The 21,321-nt window shown below is 33.4% G+C and overlaps 1 protein-coding gene and 1 pseudogene across 1 annotated transcript; both read left to right on the top strand.

Moving 5' to 3' along the window:
- The first annotated feature begins 302 nt into the window (after positions 1 to 302).
- LOC113355254 lies at positions 303 to 9,374 on the top strand (annotated as a pseudogene).
- A 618-nt stretch (positions 9,375 to 9,992) lies between these two features.
- Positions 9,993 to 10,942, top strand: LOC113334410. Its single transcript, XM_026580674.1, has one exon. The coding sequence runs from the start codon at positions 10,097 to 10,099 to the stop codon at positions 10,721 to 10,723; it is 627 nt and encodes a 208-aa protein (XP_026436459.1). The 5' UTR covers positions 9,993 to 10,096; the 3' UTR covers positions 10,724 to 10,942.
- The last annotated feature ends 10,379 nt before the right edge of the window (positions 10,943 to 21,321 follow it).

Below are 21,321 nucleotides of genomic sequence, written 5' to 3'. Positions count from 1 at the left end.
CGGAGAAATCGAACAAAGAGAGTATCAGTTTATTTTATCCCATAGGTTTTCGACAATTTTTGACTGCTAGCACAATCAAAGAGGCAGAGTCGCGAAATACCTTAAAGATAGCGACCTAGTCCGCAACTCAACTGTTTGAGATTCCATTTCATTATTTTTTCAATGTTTCCAACAATTTTAAGGTATTTGATTTTGCTATGGAGGTTGAAAAGAAGCGCGTTGATGATACCAACAAGCCATTCAAATTTGAAGGGCTGCATTTCAGAAGATGGAAGCTGAAGATGTTCTTTTATTTCAAACTCATGAAGTTGCATATGATTGTGTCGAGTGTTCATCCTGGAACCTTGGAACCCGCTGCTGATAAGACTGCTGCTGCTGTTGCTGCTGATGCTGATGATGGTGCTTCTGCTACTGATCCACCTTCTACCGGTGGTGCCAAAGACGTTGTTTCTCAAACTCCTGAGGAGAAACAGAAGGCCATTGACAAATGGGTCGATGATGACTTTGATTGCAAAAGCTACATTCTTAACGCATTATCTGATGATTTATATGAGTGTTATTTAACTTTTGAAACTTCTAAAGACGTGTGGGATGCAATACAAAAAAAATATGACACCGAGGAAGCTGGCTCAAAGAAGTATGTTGTGAGCCAGTATTTGAGATACCAAATGGTGGATGTTAGGTCAGTTGTTGCACAGGCTCATGAACTTCAAAAAATTTACCACGAAATTATGACCGAAAGTATGAAAACTGATGAACAATTTCAAGTTTCTGTAATGATTGACAAGTTACCACCTAGCTGGAAAGATTTTCGTAATACTTTGCGTCACAAGACTAAAGAATTTTCTCTTGAAAGTTTGATTGTTAAGCTCAGGGTTGAGGAAGAAGCTCGGAAACAAGATAAGAAGGAAGAGATTCTCATTGTTTCTAACAATAAGACTCATCCTAGTTTGAAACCTAAGAAGAAGGACCTGAAACCTAACCCGAACCAAAAGAAAAGGAGGAAAGCCTAATCAAAACAAGAACCAACACCCATCAAGAAATGGACAGAATTCCAATTTTGAGTTTCTTTGTTATACCTGTAATAAACCAAACCACATGGCTAGGAATTGCAGGTTTAACAAGGAAAAGAATTATGCACAAGCTAATGTTGTGGGTGACGTTATAATTGACATGGTATCTGATCCATAGTTCTACATGGTTGGTGGATCTGATGGGTGGTGGATAGACAGTGGTGCTTCGCGTCATTGTTTTTTGAGAGGTCCATGTTTAAGACTTATGCTGAAACCAAGGATAAGAAAGTGTTGTTGGGAGACTCTCACAACACTATGGTGAAAGGTTCTGGTACGGTAAAGTTGAAGTTTACTTCTGGGAAGACACTCATGCTGAAAGATGTCCTTCACACTCCAGAAATGAGAAAGAACCTTGTTTCGGCTATTTTCTCAACAAGGCTGGGTTATATCAAACTATTGGGTCTGATATTTACACTATAACTAAGAATAAGAGTTTTGTAGGAAAAGGTTATGCTACTGATGGAATGTTTAAGCTTAATGGTGATGCTATGAATAAAATTGAATCTTCTGCTTATATGGTTTGCAATTTTAATGTTAGGCATGGTAAGCTTTGTCATGTGGGTAAAAAGTTAGTAAATAACATGAGCAAGTTAGGTGTCCTCCCTGAATTTTCTGAAAATGAATTTGAAAAATGTGAATACTGCAGTCAAGCAAAAATAACCAAAACTTCACATTAATCTGTTGTAAGAGAATCCAAACCACTAGACTTAATACATTCTGATTTGTGAGAATATGAAGGTATCCTAACTAGAAATGGAAAAAGGTATATCATGACGTTCATTGATGACTGTTTTAATTATACTTATGTTTATTTGTTGATCCATAAGAATGAAGCTATTGAAAAGTTTAAGATCTTTATTGCTGAAATTGAAAATCAATTTGGTAGAAAAATTAAGAGGTTTCGTAGTGATAGAGGCATTGAATATGATTTTGCTCCCTTTAATGAAATTTATCAAACTAATGGCACAATACATGAAAGAACTACTCCATATAATCCTCAAATGAATTGGAAAGCTGAAAGAAAGAATCGTACTCTTACTGAATGGACTGTTGCTTGTTTGCTTAGTTCTGGTTCTGCTTCTCACTGGTGGGGTAAATGTTTGTTGACTGTTTTCCATGTTTTGAATCGCATTCCCAATAATAAAACCAAAATATCTCCTTATGAAATCTGGAGAGGTAGAAAACCTAATGTCTCTTATTTTAGAGTTTGGGGTTGTTTAGCTTTTGTTAGAAAACCTGATCCTAAAAGACATAAGTTAGAAAGTAGAGCTTATGAATGTGTTTTTATTGGTTATGCTCAAAACAGTAAAGCTTATAGGTTCTTTGATATTAATAATAAGGTTATTATTGAATATATTGATGTTGATTTCTTTGAAGAGAGATTTACTTTTAAATCTAGAAATAGTGGGGGTTCAATACCAAGTAATTTACCTAGTTCTGATTCTGAACCTAGATTAGAAGAACCTAGAAGTGAAGAAACTAGGATCACTGAATTTGAACCTAGATGCAGTAAAAGAGGTAGGACTGTGACAAAAGATAAAAATAACGACTTTGAATTTTACGCTATATAGGAAGAACCTTCTAATTTACAAGAGGCGTTTAGTTCTGCAGAGTCTAGTTTCTGGCAAGAAGCTGTAGATAATGAATGGGATTCTCACATGTCTAATGGAACTTGGCGTATAGTAGATTTACCTTCTGGTTGTAAGCCTATAGGTTGTAAATGAGTTTTGAAAAGGAAACTCAAACCTGATGGAACAGTAGATAAGCACAAGGCTAGACTGGTTTCTAAAGGATTTAGGCAACGAGAAAACGTAGACTTTTTTGATACTTATTCTCCTATTACTAGATTAATATCTATACGTGTTTTGATTGTTGTTGCTTCTGCTCATAATCTTGTTATTCACCAAATGGATGTTAAAACTGCCTTTTGAATGGTGAACTAGAAGAGGAAATTTACATGGAACAACCTGAAGGTTTTGTAATTCCTGGACAAGAACAGAAAGTATGTAAGCTAGAGAAATCTCTTTATGGTTTAAAACAAGCTCCTAAACAATGGCATGAGAAATTTGATAATTTAATGATTTCAAATAATTTCAGAATAAATGAGGGTAACAAATGCATCTATTATAAATCTGAGAATAATGTGTGTGTGATTGTTTGCTTGTATGTGGATGATTTGCTGATATTTGGTTCCAATTTATCTGTTGTCAATGAAACTAAAAACATGCTTAGTTCGAATTTTGACATGAAAGATTTGGGTGAAGCTAGTATAATCTTCGGAATCAAAATAACTAGAATATTTCTTTAGATCAATCTCACTACATTGAAATTTTTTTGAGGAAGTATGAATATTTTGATTGTAAACCTGTTTGTACTCCGTTTGATCCTAATGTGAAATTGTTTAAGAATACTGGAGGAAGTGTTAGACAATCTGAATATGCTAGTATAATTGGCAGTCTGCGTTATGCAACTGATTGTATTAGACCAGACATTGTCTATGCAGTGGGAGTTTTGTGCAGGTTTACCAGTAATCCTAGTTTGGAACACTGGGATGCTATTGTGAGGGTTATGCCTTTCTCTAAAGTCCACCATACGGTCCATACTGGAACCATAACACCGTGAGAAACAGTATATGTAGGTTAGGTTTTTTCCATAGAAAAAGAAAACCTCAGCGTAAAGCCTTAAACCCTTGTTTTCTTCTTTCTCTTTTCCTCTCCATCCGCGCCACCACCAACCATCAATCACCCAGGTAAGCCGTTAAACCCTTGTTTTCATTCTTCTGATTAGGAATTGTTAATACTTGTCTTTGTTTATCTACGTTATTTTCTAATTTCCAGAAACCCTTGAAACACAAATATTCTGAATAAGACCCAAACATTGAAATCGATTTGTCTTTGAATTATTTTTATTCTTTTTTAGCTTCTTCGTTTGCAATTAATCATAACATGTATGCAACTAGGCCGATATATTGCAGCATGTAGACATGTATATTAGGTCTTTTGGTGGCTATGTATTTCTTTCTTGAAAGGCACGTGAAGTTTTTAAAGTTGGTCATTATTGGCCGACTGTCTCAAAGCTGTATTTCCTGAATCGGATCCAATTTTGTCTATAATTCTTTTAAAGAATGTTAATTTTACATGATAATTTTATTAGTTAAATAATTGCACATGTGATTTGGGTAATTATCTGTAACTGTTATGTTTTGGTTTCAAATTAGAAACAAAACAAAACATGAAATACGCTGTGTAGGGTTCATTATGTATATAAATCAGTTTTACTAGTCATTTCGACAACTATTTCTCTTTTAACTCTACACTCCCCAGGCATACCAAACAGCTTTTTGAAGAACATATAACAGTGGAACAGAATGCAAATTTAATATTATAACATTGTGCTGAGTTAAATTATATTATTAACAAAATATACCTTTTATTTTTTATTCGGACAAATGTTTCATGTGTGTTGCTGAAGCAGTAATTTTCATGTTCATTCATTTCTAAGGTTCGAGATGGGGTTCGTTTCGAATAAATCACGCCGAGTTCGTGTGCCTGATGCTAGTTCAGAAGAAGAGAGTGATCCAGAAATGAATATGGTAATTGTGTTATTTCTGTTTGTTTGTTTTCTTAAGTTTTTTAATGTTAAGGTTTTGAATTTAGAAAATTTTGTGTAGTACGAAGAGGAGGAAGAAGAAGAGGATACGGAAGAAGAAGAAGAAGAGGAGGAGGAAGAAGGGAAGGAGGAAGAAGGAGGTGATACGGAAGAAGAACAAGAAGAGGGAGAGGAAGATGACGATGATGAGGAAGAAGAAGAAGATGACAAGGAAAGAATTAAGGCACAGAAAGATGATGAGATGGAAGAACTTGAGAAATTGGTCCTAGATATTCGTCAAGAACAGCAGTAAGTCTTCTAATCAACTACATAATTGCACTTTTTCCTTTATGTGATATAAGTAACATTGCATGGAAGTATGGAACAAATCATGAAAATAATTGGCGCAAGTGCACTCCACAGTGTTAAAATATCTCAGTTTTCTCTCCTCCTCTGGACGTTGAGAGATAATTTTCTTCTTAGTAGTGGTAAATAAGTTAATACCAGGCCTCTTCCATCTTTGAGCCTAGCTTGTGATGTTAGTTACTCATGTAGTTGTTCTTAACTATGTTAGAGAATGTATTTACTTTTGTGTCTCCATTTTATATTTTCTGTTTCCACTCATATAGAGATATTATGAAGAATCTAAAGCATCACAAAAATGAGGATATTCTGAAAGGTCAAGCCGTAAAGAACCAAAAGGTATTAGTATGATTACTTCACAGTTATTAGCAAGCAATTTCGTCCAACCCGAAGATTGTAAATGTATTGTTTATCCCACCAATTCTTATGCTCTGAGTTCTGTTTATACCTTCTTGTTCCTTGACTCTGTCTTGTGGCTGCAACTTTTTCCAGTACCCTCATTTTCTTAAATTTTCAATAATGCATTGGTTTGGAGTTCGCAATGCTTGTTCTGTTTCTTGCACTCCACCATTCTGATATTTTCCCGTTTGTTTTGAAGGTTCTCTGGGATAAGACTCTCGAGTTCAGGTTCTTGTTGCAAAAACCTTTTTCTAGCTCGAACAAATTACCAAAGGTGAGCTATGAAGACAATATCTAATTCCACAAGTAGGAAAAAAAGAATTGGTATTTTTGTCTTCTTCTTCTTCCTCTTGGTTAGTTTAACTGCGTTGTATTGTTTAACAGGAACCCCACAGATCATCTTTTTGTGATTCTGAAAAAGCAACGAATAAAGCGTATTTGGACTTGATAACATCATCTGAGCAAACTATAAATTGTTTGTTGGAACTACAAGAGGTTAGCTGTCTTGTTTGTTCCATTATTACCAGCAATGTTAATTGAAGGCTAGGCAGTGCTTGTTTGTCATTAACTTTGCAGAGAATAGGTTATGGAGATACCAAAGGGTGATGAGAGCTCCCTGCACTAGTAGAAATAGGCATCTTTGTTTGCCTATCCAGTGCGTGGGCATCTAAAAACTTATTTTATATGTACTTTGGCAGGCTTTACTGGAGAAGAATCCGCATGTTGTTCAAAATACAGATGGTATGCTATGAATTCTTACAAACTTATCAGAGTCTTAGACATATGGCACCAAAAGGAGTTAAAACTTATAAAAACAGATAAACTAGTACATAAATGGAAATGATAAAACCATCACATAAAAAGTGGTCGAAATGTTCTTGAAGATTCAACAGAAAATTCAATGTTTTGGATTACATTTTTTTGTTTCCGTATCTAATTTTCATGTTTGTACTTTGTAGTGAACTGTTAGCACAGATATTTTTGTTATTTCCCTTCAACATGTGTCATTAACTTAAAGTCAAATTCTGTTATTCTACTTTAACCCTCTTTACATTGTTGCATATTCTTCTTGATTCCAAGCTTAGAATTAGGATATTATCTTTTGGTTTATTTGTTTTTAGGTTTCATGTGCCAATATATGATAATTGAAGGATAATTACTAATTAAGGATTCTTTCACCTTAGACTGTGCACGTGTATTAAATCGCTCTCTCTCTTGCCTTATCTGTCACTTAAGGCAACAGAGGGGAATCTTCTAAGGAAGCAAAATGATCAAAGAGTTTGGATGCGAGGACTGACGAAGAATGGCTACCTATTCAACAAATGCATTCGAGGTATTGAGCTGAAAAATTCTTGTGCTGCCTATCTCCATCTTCATGATTATTCACAAAGTATTTGAACACCTTAAATTTGATAAAGAACAGAAGAAGTAACCATCTTACTTTCATACTTTTTAGTCGTTTGGGTAATGTTATCATAACCAACAGATATATTATACTTATTGCTTGTCGATTTGATCTGTATGAGACGTGTAGTGGAGACTGTGATTTGGATTATTTTATAATATATATCCATATATGCTAGCTTTGTCGGAACTCGTTGGCATGACTACAGAAACTTAGAACCGCGAGGTTTTGAGGCCTATGTACTGTTCTTGTTTACTAGAAAGAACAACAGAGAACTTTACCTACCTAGTTTTCATAAATCTGGAACATGAACATGCATGTTGTTTATTCAAGGGGGTCCCTCACAATTGTTGTTTAACCTATCCCGAGAAAAGGTGATCAAATCTTTTACATAGAGTACTTCTGTAAGTTGCCTTTGCTGTTGAGTATTTTAATAGTGTCTCCTTCTCGTTGTTTATTTCATGTCCCCATTTTCATGATCAAGGGAACCCATCATTTAGTTCAAACTGGAAAGAATAGAAGAATATATTTGTAAATAATTAGTGAAGAATAAGGAAAGAATTTGACTAATTGATTTATATTTAGCAAAGTGTTTTATAATGTTTGTCAATTCTGTACGATGCTGAGCTTATTTAAGTGATTTCTCTCTGTTGGCGTAGTTCGTCTCTTTTCTCCCCTTTTTATGATCATTTTAAACTTCCCTACCATCTTAAGGGAGCAAACAAGTGAAACATAACGAAAGAAGTATTTTAAGTGTCATGGATATCCACTCTTCTTAACAAATACTGGGTGCTAGTATGTATTTGCACCACATTGTTTATTTAGGAAATTAGATTTAACTTCTAAATTATTGCAGATTCACTTCCTTCAGAAATAGCTCAATAGATAAATGGCAGAGAAATGCACAAGTAGGAACCGGTGTGGCTGGGATTAAAGGAAGATTACATGCATTTAATCAGGTTTGCTTCTACTTCTTTACCCATGTTCTTGGTTTGTGGATTGTACTATTCTCGTTACTTGTTTTCTTATTGCAGAATATTAGTGAACAAGTAGCATGGGGGATCCAAGCAGAATGATTAAAAGCATGCAGCTTAGGAGATCTACTGTTGGTACAATTGTAAGTTACAATGTACCTCTGAATTTTGTTTATTTTGTTACTTTTTGGTTGTGAAGGAAAAATCTTATAGAGGCAAGTTCTAACCTGTTGAACACGATGTTACAACTTCTGAAATTTGGCTTATGTTCCATTCCTATATAACTATGGTTAACCTGGCTGATATTATGCAGGTTCCTGATGTGTGTGGAAATGGAAAGGAAGAGGTATTCAACTCACCTTAGGTTTAAACTTGTACAATCAATTGTAAAATGTCCTTTTTTTTCCATTTCTTTTTTACCCTGATACTTTTCTTTCTTTGACAGACCACATTTAGTGATTGCAGCTAGTCCGTATTAGAAAATCTTAATTTTTAATTCACTTTTTTTTTTCTGTTGTCGCAATGCCTAGGATGCGAACATGGATGGAGACCCTGAACTTTTGGATGACTCTGAATTTTATCAGCAACTTCTTAAGGAATTCTTAGAGTCGTACAACCCAGCCTCATCCGGTAAATTACCTATTTTTAAATCCTGCGGCCCTTTTTTCTCTTGGGTGTATTTTCCACTTCTGTGGATACATGCAGGCTGCAGCTCAATTTACTGTATTAGTTGTATGTTAAACAAATGGAGTTTACCGAAATGGTTGATATTTAATATGTTGGTTCATTCTAATACCATCAATGGTCATGAACTTGTAGATATATAGATTATCTCTAGCCTAAATATAAAACTTACAAATTTTATTATTTTTGACTTCCTGCCAGAATCGGCATATTATGCTTTAAAGAGATTGCAGACCAAGAAGAGAAAGTTTGTCGATCGTCGTGCTTCAAAGTGCCGCAAGATCAGGTAATTGTCTTGTTTATCAACTTTCCCATGTGATATTTGGCATCGTAGTTATTCTAACCCTCATGAAACTTCCAGCAGTGATGGTTTATTAATATTTTGGCAAACAAGTAGGGTAACTTGGTAACCTGAAATCGTTGTACGGGGAGCTCATGAATAATGAGTACCTTTTGGTCTTGAACCCGTGTCTGATATCCATCTAAAAATGCAAGATGCTTATGAGTATTTCATATCCTTCATAATTTGTCGATCATCATCAAGTCCGAGCAGTCCTTTTCAATCTTAATTTTGTTCTTTACGATATGTTGTTTCCTGAATGATACCAATTTCAGGTACCATGTTCATGAAAAGATAGTGAATTTCATGGCCCCAGAGCCTCAAGATCTCCCCCCAATGGCTCCAAAATTGTTTGAGAACTTATTTGGACTGAAAAAATTAGAGAGCTTCCTCTGTGGTCTAGTCTTGTCCTTCCTTCTGGGCGCAAACTAAGAACGGTGTAGAGCTCAATTGTTTGAGGGCTTGTAGAATTTTGATATATCAAATGTAATGATTTCGGAAGTGTGCTTTATTTTGAAACCTAATAGAAGATTTATGTCTTTTCATGTCTGCAAAGAAGCCGGCTGCGTATTATAGATAGTAGTAGGTTAGAATAATTCTAAAAATGACAATATCCTGGAATGCCTGCATTCTATTTTGTTTCTGTATTTTTATAGAGCTGTTAGGTGCCTAAAAGCTCATGAAACTCTCTAGCTGTCAACTTGACGCCTGACAGCAGGTTTGTTTCATGTAATTCACTAATCAATCAGGATTATGTTAGTGTTACCAGTTTCGGTTTTTTTCCGATCAGCTCTCTGCATAAATTCCAAATCTCACATGTTTTACTACCTGAAAACAAATGAAACAGACAGTTTGGATCCTTCCACCCCACGGATAAATTTTCCTTTTCCTCCTGCAAGTTTTAGGGCTTGCACCATTCAGACCAAAATAATTACGGCACTTTGTTCTTTCAATCTTGAGGCATAACCCTAATACAAGAAAACATGTCATTGTAATTTACAGGTCCAAGGTTCCTTTCATCAGACGTCACTACCAGAAAAAGGGAATGTCACACATTTTCACCCTCTCGAAACTTTCAAAATAGAATCATGTGTTTTTGTTATTTTTTGAAACAAGCAGTGGCAATTTGGTAACCTAAATTCTTTATAATAGGATCCTTGAATTCTGATTACTTTATGGTGTTCTGCTATGCCAAATGTCTGATATGTGCATGTCCCATCTAAAATCCAAAAAAAATTTGTAGTCCAGTATTACTTTTTCATAATTCCTAATGAAGAGATCATCACCATCACGTCCTAGTACTACTAGCCCAAACTCTGTGAAAATCAGAACCCTGATTCATTCTCACTTCTTTAGACATGTTTATCATATAGTTCGAGCACTAACCAAAGCCAAGTCCATTTTGATGGAACTTATTAGCAACAAAAACAAAGAAAATTACTACATAGAGTCTAGAATGAAAGATGGAACCAAGAAAAAGAAAAAGAAGAAGAGGGTTTTTTGTTCATCGTCACTAAGATTGCACTACAATTGGTGTTCGTCACATGTATTACCCATGCCTGAGCCACCAGCAGTATTAGGCGCAGATGGTTACTTCAATGATAATTATTCGAACCATGTCTATTATGACTCCACTTGGAATTCATCATCAATCCTGCCAGCTGAGGAACATATGCAGGATGGGTTTGACTCGCATCTATCAGGCTACCTGCGTTGGCTTGACGAGAAAGTGACAACGGAGAATTCCACTGGTAATAAGAATAATTGTGATGCCGATGATATGGAAGAGATTGATAGGCTTGCTGATAAGTTCATCGCAAGTTTTCATGAAAAATTCAGGCTGGAAAAGCAAGAGTCTTACAGGAGATATCAAGAGATGTTAGCAAGAAGCATGTAGATGCATGATTGTGATCAGGGTCTTATACATATATTGTTACCAAGAGCAAGATCCTTATTAACTAAGAGGTGAGAAAAGAGTGGCATTTGAATTCTGCTGTTCTTCAGTATCAGTTTTCTTGATTTATTTTGTTTTTGTTTTCTTCATGGTGATTTTTGAGTATAATTGTACGTATCAGTTCGTAAAATGGTGATGTTGTTTTATCATGATTATTTTCCAGCTTCTACTCTAATTAGCTAGGTGTATTCGGGAACTTAATTATGTTGATGTTAAGTTAATCTTTGTTATGTCCTCTTACATATTACTACCTCCGTCTCTAAAGGATGCGCAGATTTGTATGTAAATTAGCACAAACCTGTCTATCTATACACACAAATCTGCCTATCTTTTAAAGACGAGGGAGTAAACTTATTAGATTTCTATTAAGCAATTATTCGACATTGTCAACCACCGCGATACCAACTAAACCCCGACACTGAAAACCACCGTTCAATAGTGCAGCGAACTTTTAGTCGACCTCCCACAAGCGACGTGTCATCACATGCCGCGGACGTCCAACAGTCTTGCGGATATTTTAGCAAAGGAAGCTAGAATTCCATGGTTACAAACCACTAATTGTATTCTCTGCGTTAATTTCTTGGCAGGCTACTGCTACTTTTATTTATTTAAATTAGTTATTGATCAACTGAAGCTTTCTGAAAATGCAAAAACAAAGACGAAATAAGTTTTAATGGTGATCAACTATGACAAGCAATATACGTCGCAGAATTCCTCTTGTGGGATTAGATATCGTTCCAATTAATGTACATTCTACGTACCTGCCACAGTAATTTAAACCATTATGACATGCGTTAACGTTACTTAGATACGTGCCTTGGTGGCATTGCTGATGATGAAACCTTGAATGCTTTACAAAAAAGAAAAGCAAAAAAGATGAACCTTGAGAAACTATTTTAACCACGAATAATATGCAGTTAACCATGAATAAAATGCAGTTACAGTATATTGCAATTCTGAATCAAATATCAAATGCCTCTACTGATCTGATATCTGAATATATATATATATATACAACATCTTTAGCATCTACGATTGTTTAGTCTTCTGGCTTCTAAGTGATTAGTAGCCGTAATAAATGCAACAAGGTTCCGAATACATGCATGGAGATTCAAGATGAGAGTTTTTACCATTATTAGTAATCAAAAGAACACACCTTCTTGGTTCCTATCCAGTTATCATGTCTTGACTCTTGACTTACCTTTTTTCTCTCTCTTTTTTCTGTACATTTCAATTTTAAATGCAAGTTAATCAAAAAAGAAAAAAAGGAAAAAGAAAAAGAAAAAGAAAAGTAAATTAAATCGAATTAGGTAACGCGAGGGCCCTACACTTGCTTAAAAGTGAAATCTCAAATATTTGGAACTCCATAATCACATGCATGTGACGAAGTTGTCCTGCCAAAACGCACCTCAACTCCATGAAGTCTTCTTACTTGGTCGGTCTATGACTATTTTCTTTTTTATATGACTATGAATTTGTTTGTTTTCGGCCAACTCGGCGTCTGGATTTGAGTCAATCCCTGATTCGGGCCGAGTCAGCAGTCCGACCGTTTGTTTTCCATTTTGAGTCAGATCTGACTCGTCCTCTGATTCAGACATAACCCCTGACTCAGATTCATTTGAGTCAGGTAACAAGATACTCCTGACTCATGGGACCAAACCCCTGACTCACATATTTTTGAGTCAGATCTGACTCAAAACAAACATATCGAGTCAGATCCATATCAACCAGGTGATTTCACTCAGATCCAGACGACTCAGATGAGTCAGAAATAAACAAACATGATGTATGACTGTACTAACAAAAATTATTTATCGCTGCATTAGCTCTTATAAACCATGAACGAGGTGCTGTCACTCTTTTGCACAATATGGGGGGCGTTGTGGACGAAGTCATGAAGAGAAAGAACAATTAAATTGCGAAGCACTGTTCTTTGGTTATAGTTACCAGGAGAACATCCGTAGGCTAGACAACTTGGGGTAGGAATTGTTTAAAATTTACACAAAATTGGTCGACTAACCCGATAATGATAATTTTGGGTGAAAAATAAATGTAAAATTTGGTACTGTTTAAATGGACGAGAATGTAAAAATAGCCATGATGTAAACAGTTTCATTCTACCCATTTTCAAATATTTTTTCTTATTTTTTTAATTTACATCAGGATGCATCCAATTTCATCCTCGCTATTTTTTAAATTTAAACCAGGATGAATCCAAATTCATTCTTTCTATTATTTTGGTGTCAATTTCACCCATACTAATTTTTACTCGTCCATTAAAATCATGTTTTAAGAATGTTTGGCCAACCCAATTTATCGCAAATTTAAATAATAGTATAAAATAATAGTATAAAACGTGCACAAACAACCTCTACGCGCATCAAGATGGATAGGGCATTCAGTGCATATTAGTGCACCACGGTTATTGTTGCGAGGTATTTTCTATAAAGGTAATCAACACATGCAATGTACAGTTTTATCCACCACTGAGTTTGCTATGGAAAATGAGCATGACACCTGGTGCACACCACTATCTTTTTTTTTTGTATTTTTTTTTACGTTCGTGAACATATATGGACGACGAATCCTCGCACAATGCATATGTTTGGTTACGAAATTGCATAGAAGATTGTTCAACAAGGTAAACCTAGTATATGTTCGAATAGTACTTGATTGGATTTCCAATAAAAACATGTCAGATAATTTTTATTTTACCTGACGTCATTAGGGGCGATTAATAAGACAAAATAGGATCACCCAAAACTAAAATAAAGCCATCCCTTATCTCAATTTTTTTGAAATGTCTAAAATACCCTCCATATTCGGTAGCCAATACTACAATCGGTAGTTTATATTGATATATGTTGGTTTGTGTTACGAAAATTATAATCGGTAGTTAAAATAATAATTTCATGATGTTAATTTTCTACCGATTATGGTAGTAGCCCCAAACTCAATTTTTTAAAAAAACCAATGGAATTTTGAATTTTTGTATTTGCATAATCGGTAGTTTCAATGATGTTTATTATATACCGATTGTACAATCGGTAGTCTCGTGATGTTCTTTTATTTACCGATTGTGGTAGTAGCCCCAAATTCAAAATTTTCAAAAACCAATGGAATTTTGAATTTCTCTATTTGCACAATCGGTTGTTTCATGATGTTTATTATCTACCGATTGTACAATCGATAGTCTGATGATGTTCTTTTATCTACCGATTGTGGTAGTTGCCCCAAATTCAAAATTTTCAAAAACCAATGGAATTTTGAATTTATCTATTTGCATAATCGGTTGTTTCGTGATGTTTCTTATCTACCGATTGTACAATCGGTAGTCTGGTGATGTTCTTTTATCTACCGATTGTGGTAGTTGTCCCAAATTCGAAATTTTCAAAAACCAATGGATTTTTGAATTTCTCTATTTGCACAATCGGTTGTTTCATGATGTTTATTATCTATCGTGATGTTATTTATCTACCGATTGTGGTAGTAGCCCCAAATTCAAAAATTTCAAAACCAATGGAAATTTGGATTTCTCAAAGAAGAGAAAAACATAGTCACAATCGGTAGATAAAAAAAAAACTAAACTACCGATTATGAAGGGACATATAAGTATTTTCAACCTATTTTGTCTTATTTAGTCATCCCTAATTCTTTCAGGGTCGCCCCTAATGACGCCAGGTTCTTTAAGACACGAATTCAACAAGAACGAGGCTTGTAGATTCTTCATAAAATTGGTTGAATAACCCTTAAAACATTTTTTCAGGGAGTAAAAGACTAGTAACATTTGATACTGTTTAAATACCCGCAGATTAAAAAGATACTATCATTTTATCTAATTTAGATATTTATTTATTTTTTTGCTTCAAAAGGAAATTTTATTGATCTAAGTGTTATCGTACATTTTATGACGCCAGGTTCTTTAAGACACAAATTCAACAAGAACTAGGCTTGTAGATTCTTCATAAGATTGGTTGAATAACCCTTAAAACATTTTTTCAGGGTGTAAAAGACTAGTAACATTTGATACTGTTTAAATACCCGCAGATTAAAAAGATACTATCATTTTATCTAATTTAGATATTTATTTATTTTTTGCTTCAAAAGGAAATTTTATTGATCTAAGTGTTATCGTACATTTTATGACGCCAGGTTCTTTAAGACACGAATTCAACAAGAACCAGGCTTGTAGATTCTTCATAAAATTGGTTGAATAACCCTTACAACATTTTTTCAGGGTGTAAAAGACTAGTAACATTTGATACTGTTTAAATACCCGCAGATTAAAAAGATACTATCATTTTATCTAATTTAGATATTTATTTATTTTTTGCTTCAAAAGGAAATTTTATTGATCTAAGTGTTATCGTACATAATAGAGTTCAACAGGAAAGATGGAGGATCCCCTTCCCAATTATTACACACTCTTTCTTTGCGTGCATACTTGGTTAATTTATCAGCACATTTATTTGCTAATCTGTTTATGTGCTTACACGAGAAAATAGAAAACGAAGCTGAAAGATATCTGATGTCTGCAACTATTCTCCTTAACTCCCATGAAGTATCAACATCTTTTCCTTGGATAGTTTGAGCAAGGATTTGAAGATCTGACTCAACTATGATGTTCCTGAATCCCAACTGTATCGCCCATTTAAGTCCTTCCAAAACAGCTGGACTCTCCAAGTAATCAACTCCCAATGCATCATTGAAGTTCTTTCACATTGAAGCCACATGGGTATTAAAAAATGTAAATGTTATTTTTCCTAAAACACCCTTAAAACAGGTTAATATGAAATAAAATGACCCGCAAATACGGGGAACAAAATTTTGTACTTGAACTGCACAATATACGCAGATACGTGTAAGTATAATTGTGCTCGTTGTTACATTGTTCGATTACAGATATAACGAGCCTTAAGTTTAATTCGTGTCGTATTTTCCATAAACCAATCGGTGCTTACTATGAAAACACCGACTCGTAAGTTTAACTAGTTTGAAACCCGTGCTACGCACTAGGACTGTTGGAATTTCTTACACTATTAGTTCATATCCACTGAGGCGGGGCTTCGCCCCGCACTCGTCCCAATAAAATTTATAATAAGCTTATACAATTACTATCCAACAGATTGACGATTAACGGCTAAAACTTTATAATAATCAAATATATAATATTATTATAATTTAAAGATCTAACATGATTTTGAAAACTAATTTCATCCAATATAATAAAATAATAATCAATTCTACAAATAAACTAAAATAAGTAGACTTAAGTAATTTTAAAAGTAAAATATTTTAAGCTACTAAGACGTAATTAGATTTTCTTTTTACGTATTTAACCTGTGCTTCGAACCGGATACGACGAAAATTGATCCTTAGTTGGGTGAAGCCCCGCACCCGTCCAAGAAGGGATTTCAATTAACAACTGAAGTGCACAATGAAAACACCAATTATCCTTATTTTATTTTTTTGAAGCAATCATTTAGTAGATTAACAATCAGAACCAAACTATTCACCAATTTATTACGTATTGTTTAAAGTGTTGGAGATTAAGAAATCCTCTTAAAGAAAATAGATAAATAATACAGACCTTTGAAATCAATAAGTAGTTCATTATATTACCTAAATCAGTACTATTGGTAGTTAAATGAAACATCATGCTTTCTATATAGTTGTATCAATATCTGATATTGGAGACACTAAAAAAATACGATATTAATATAGAATAGATTAACAACTCTAAAGTGCACAACAGATGAATTGCTTCTCGTCAAATAAAATGTAATTAAGGAAACACACATATATATTTCTCATCATAAAATCATATATTTGTGTTAAGAATTAAGGGACCAACTCCACTGCCCTTCCAGGCTCCAACTTGTTATAGTTAAATGAAAAATCACACTCATTAGTCATTATATAGGCATTGGTATATGATATTAGAGACACTAAAAAAAACCATGATATTAATATAAAATATATTGCCAACTCTAAATAGTGCAACACATATGAAGTGCTTCCCATCGAAGAAAATGTAATTAAGGAAGCGCATATATATTTTTTTCTTCAGAAATCATATACTTGCGTTAAAAATAAGGCTGCTAAATCAACTATTTTTCCAGGCTCCAACTTCTTGTAGTTGAATAAAAAATCACACAGATTATGTAGTTGTGTTGATATCTAACATTAAAGACACTAAAAATAATACGATATTAGTATAAAATAGATTGTCGACCCCAAATATTGCAAAACATACAATGTGCTTCCAGTCAAAGAAGTAATCAAGGAAATGTCATAAGCCATTATATAAGCATCGATATCTGATATTAGAGACATTAAAAAAACCATGTTGTTAAATATGAAATATATTGCCAACTTTAAATAGTGCAAAGCATATAAAGTGATTCTCATCAAAGAAAGTGTAATTAAGGAAGACACCAACTCCTTATAGTTAAATGAAAAATCACACTCAATATATAGTTGTATAAAGTGTATCATATTGAAGACAGTAAAAGAACACACGATATAACATAAAATAGTTTTCCAATTCTAAATAGTACAAAACAGATGAAATGCTTACTGTTAAAGAAGTTGTAATCAAGGAAATGACCTAACTCCCACTAAGACTCTGTTTGATTAGTACTTTAACTGCAAGGATTGTCTACTAATTAATGATTGAAGTACTTTATTGGCAAAGAAAATCTAAATTGTATTGGTTACTTAAATAATGTGGTTGTTGGATTTTTAGTGATGCATATGGATAATTCCATTATGTATACATGGACATTATTTTGGCTTGAAACAAGACATAAAATCCTATTGGAATTGAACGATTAAATAGCCCATTTTTTTACATCAACCAATAGGTCAAGTTAATGAAGTGTCGTTACGTACGGCATGGTCTACAACACAAAGCAATTTCCTGCGTATAGCCAGTTTGAGAAAGAAAATGAATAATAAGTATATAGGTTTTAAAAAAAAAAACTATAATTCAATAATCTAGCAGAACCCCATCCAAAATATCATAACAATTTATAAAGAAAAGCCAAGAGAGAGTAGAATGATCTTGGGACAATAACTTAAAAATGTTGCTTGGGATTTACATCCACCATTATTGTTCCTATTTGGTTCTACATAGAAATGAAAATGATGGACGGGGCCAGTATTAACCTGGTTTATAATTATATATTCACTACTACATCATCGAAAATACTTGTACATGTTTGGAGAATATATCTAAGATGACACAAAGAAGTGTTCATTTTACAAATATCCAAACATAAAAGAGACCCTTGTTTGTCGAAACCACTTTGGCCCAATACCATATTACTGCAACATGAATATTCTACAATCATGGTTTTTTTGTGCCATGGTTCATTGTCAAGGTTGGTCTTAAACAAAGTTACCATGATGAGGTATTCTTGAAACACACTTCATGAGGGCTTCAACGGCAACCCTCACTGTCGGCAGCCTTTAGCAAATTAACATTGTAAATAAGAACGTCGCGATCAATTGGTGGACCCTAACTGGAGATCATATATCTTGTCGGTGGTTACCACATATGATGCTGGTGTTTTGGAAAATCTTCAATGTTAATGAACAAAAATATTGAAGTACCGGAAGATGCTTCAATCTCCGACAACAAAAGTTATTTGCATAAAACAAAGTTGTTATCGTTTGTCAGATTCTGATTCACGTATATGGTGATGATCGGAGGAAAGGTAACTATTATATAATGAAATGACTGCCCATGGTGGAGTGGTATTTAAAAATACATACAAACTAAGCCAAAAAATTAAATGTACATTAGCATTGATTCAGGATTCCCTATTTGATTAATATTACATGAAACAAAAAGAAGAAGAAAAAAAATTTATATCGAAGAACTCCAATATAATAAGAGTGAGCAATCTAGGGGATGGTTGATAAAGATACATTAATATGTTTAGTATGGGTTCGTAAAAATGATTGATAAAGGTCATTGATATGTATATCTTAGTTTTTGGTTTTCATGACAGAAATCCATTTAGCGTAGAGCTTCAAAATTGCAAACGACATGGATCATGTAATTAATGATCAAGTAAGTGTTAGTTAATAGTATTAATCCATATATATTAAATGACAAACTCAAGTTGTAAGCGTACTTACTTTAGAAAAATTAAGCTAGTGTTAAATCTGCAATTTTTTCTAATTACATATGCACCTTTCACTTGCTTAGCGCGGGGAAACAAAATCTTGTGATAAGACCTAAACTGCTGCATAGCAAAACAAAATAAGAGTAAATATGAAGGCCATTAGATTACATAAATTAAAATTAGAAAATTTTGTTTGATGAATCAATTAACATGCAGTAATTAAATAGCTAGCAAGATCATATATGAACCTCATTTGAATTTTTAATACACCAATTATGTGGATGCTTGAACTTATTTTGGAAGGTGGAAATTCTTTTGTCCGGAAGACCAACAAATTAATGAAAGTGCAAGGAGTGAACTCTCTGTTTATCTACAGATTTTCATCAGTTTTAATATGCCCTACTGGCCTTCTCAGGGAAATGGGTTTGTTTACACAATAAAAGCCACTAAAGTTAATAACAAAAGTCAAAATGAAGAAAAAACTGTAAACGAATAATATAAATAAAATGACAATACCTATAAAAATGATACAAGTATAGCACTTCCCTTTCAACTGAAACATGTATCTAGACCCGAGTTTCTTTCCTTCTTCAGAGCCTAACAAAATGAATTGATGAGAAAGATTACATCTTGTTCGACAACATATATACAAAGTCGCACTTCCAAATGCGTATATCTTCATGGTCAAGTAAGCTACTGAACGAAAAAGAAATCAATTCAAATGTGTACAAAATTATATGATTTTAGTTTACAAACAGTATGGCCGTAAGAATTTAGATACAGTACAACGCAACTATAATTCTCGATTTCAGACTTCCTTAATTATAGAGTATATGAACACATATACCATTTTTATAATCCGCAATTTCCAACTTCACTTTTGCATTACACATAACTCTAAATTATAATTATAAGTGTTGGGATTTTATCTTTCCCGTGATGTTATATTACAATGTTTAAGCATCATTAATACGAAGCTTGTATTTCACGAATCAATCACTCAAATAATACCTCCACATGAAGCTTAAAGGACATAGTAGTACCTACATTACCTAAACATGATGATGTTGAGAAACCCTCACCTACAAAATCCCAAAAGAAATTTAGTCAGTATGGAGGAGTAATTAGAAGAAACATAAATAAGTTGTCGCTAAGAACCTAAGTTGAGGAGTAATGAAACCAAAAAGAAATAACATAATTGAGAAACAGTTTCCTGCAAAATATAACAAAGAAGTGTTTCATGTCATCTTTTTTTGGGTATATATATTATTAGGATTTTCTACATATCAGCACTCTTGAAATCGAATTGTCACAGCCATCACCAATGCAAATTGAATACAACAAAAATAAATAAAAAAAAGAACCATATGCACGTAGGAAAGCCGATTTACGTAATCAAATTCATAAAATTAATTAGTAATTAACCAACAACAAAATATATAAAAAGAGAAAATAAGAAACCATCATATGAGCAAGGTAAGTAATAAAATTGAACAAACCTTTAGCAAATAGGTGAAGCATCAATCGTTCTATGCATCAATAAGCCTTGCAAAAGAAAAAAAAGTTATGGCGTTTAGTTTTGCAACAATATTTATGCATCATCAATAAGATCCTCAAAACACAAAAAGTTTGATGTTTGATATCGCAACGAAATTTGGAATAATGAGGGTATACCGTAAAACAACTAAAATATCAAATAAAAAACACTAAATTCCAATAAAAAGAAAAAAAAAATTTAGTTCTAGAAGAGAGAAGCAACTTACACGGAAACAAAAAGGTTTGGTGTTGCACGAATGCTGTATATGGCTACATGCAAAGCAAACAACGGGCGCATATAAGAAAACATAATTAAAAAAAAAATCCTAGAAATCAAAGTTGCGTTGAAGAGATAAGCAGTGTCCAAAAAATGGGTTTACCTTTTGTTTAAAAGCTTTATATAGGAATTCCGAATCTATTGATAAAATGATTTTTATTTTGGATATAATATTTAAAAATATCTCGACTTTCTAAAAAAACTAACAAATACAACCGGCTTGATTATTAAACCGTTGCCAAAAAAATTCTTTTGTTTATTCATTTTGGTAATATATCTTATTTTTGCAAAAAAAAATAATACTTCAAAAATACAATATATGATTTTTTTACCTCATAAATATGTTTACTTGATTTTTTTGGTTTATCATATTAATCTGAAATTAATATAGTAATTTTAAGATTTTTTTACCTTATAATCGGTCCATAAAATATAAATCTGAATATTTTTACCCCATGAACATGCTTGGATTTTTAGATTTTTATCATAAAGGCCCGAAATTAATATACAAATTCTTTTGCTATTTTTGTCATTAATAATATAGTCATTTTTAGATTTTTTACCTTACAAACGATCCAAAAAATATAGATATG

The sequence above is a fragment of the Papaver somniferum genome, chromosome 1, assembly GCF_003573695.1.
Source record: "Papaver somniferum cultivar HN1 chromosome 1, ASM357369v1, whole genome shotgun sequence".
Classification (NCBI taxonomy): Eukaryota; Viridiplantae; Streptophyta; class Magnoliopsida; order Ranunculales; family Papaveraceae; genus Papaver; species Papaver somniferum.
Note: the sequence above shows the minus strand (reverse complement) of the source record. Positions and strands in the feature narration are given on the sequence as shown.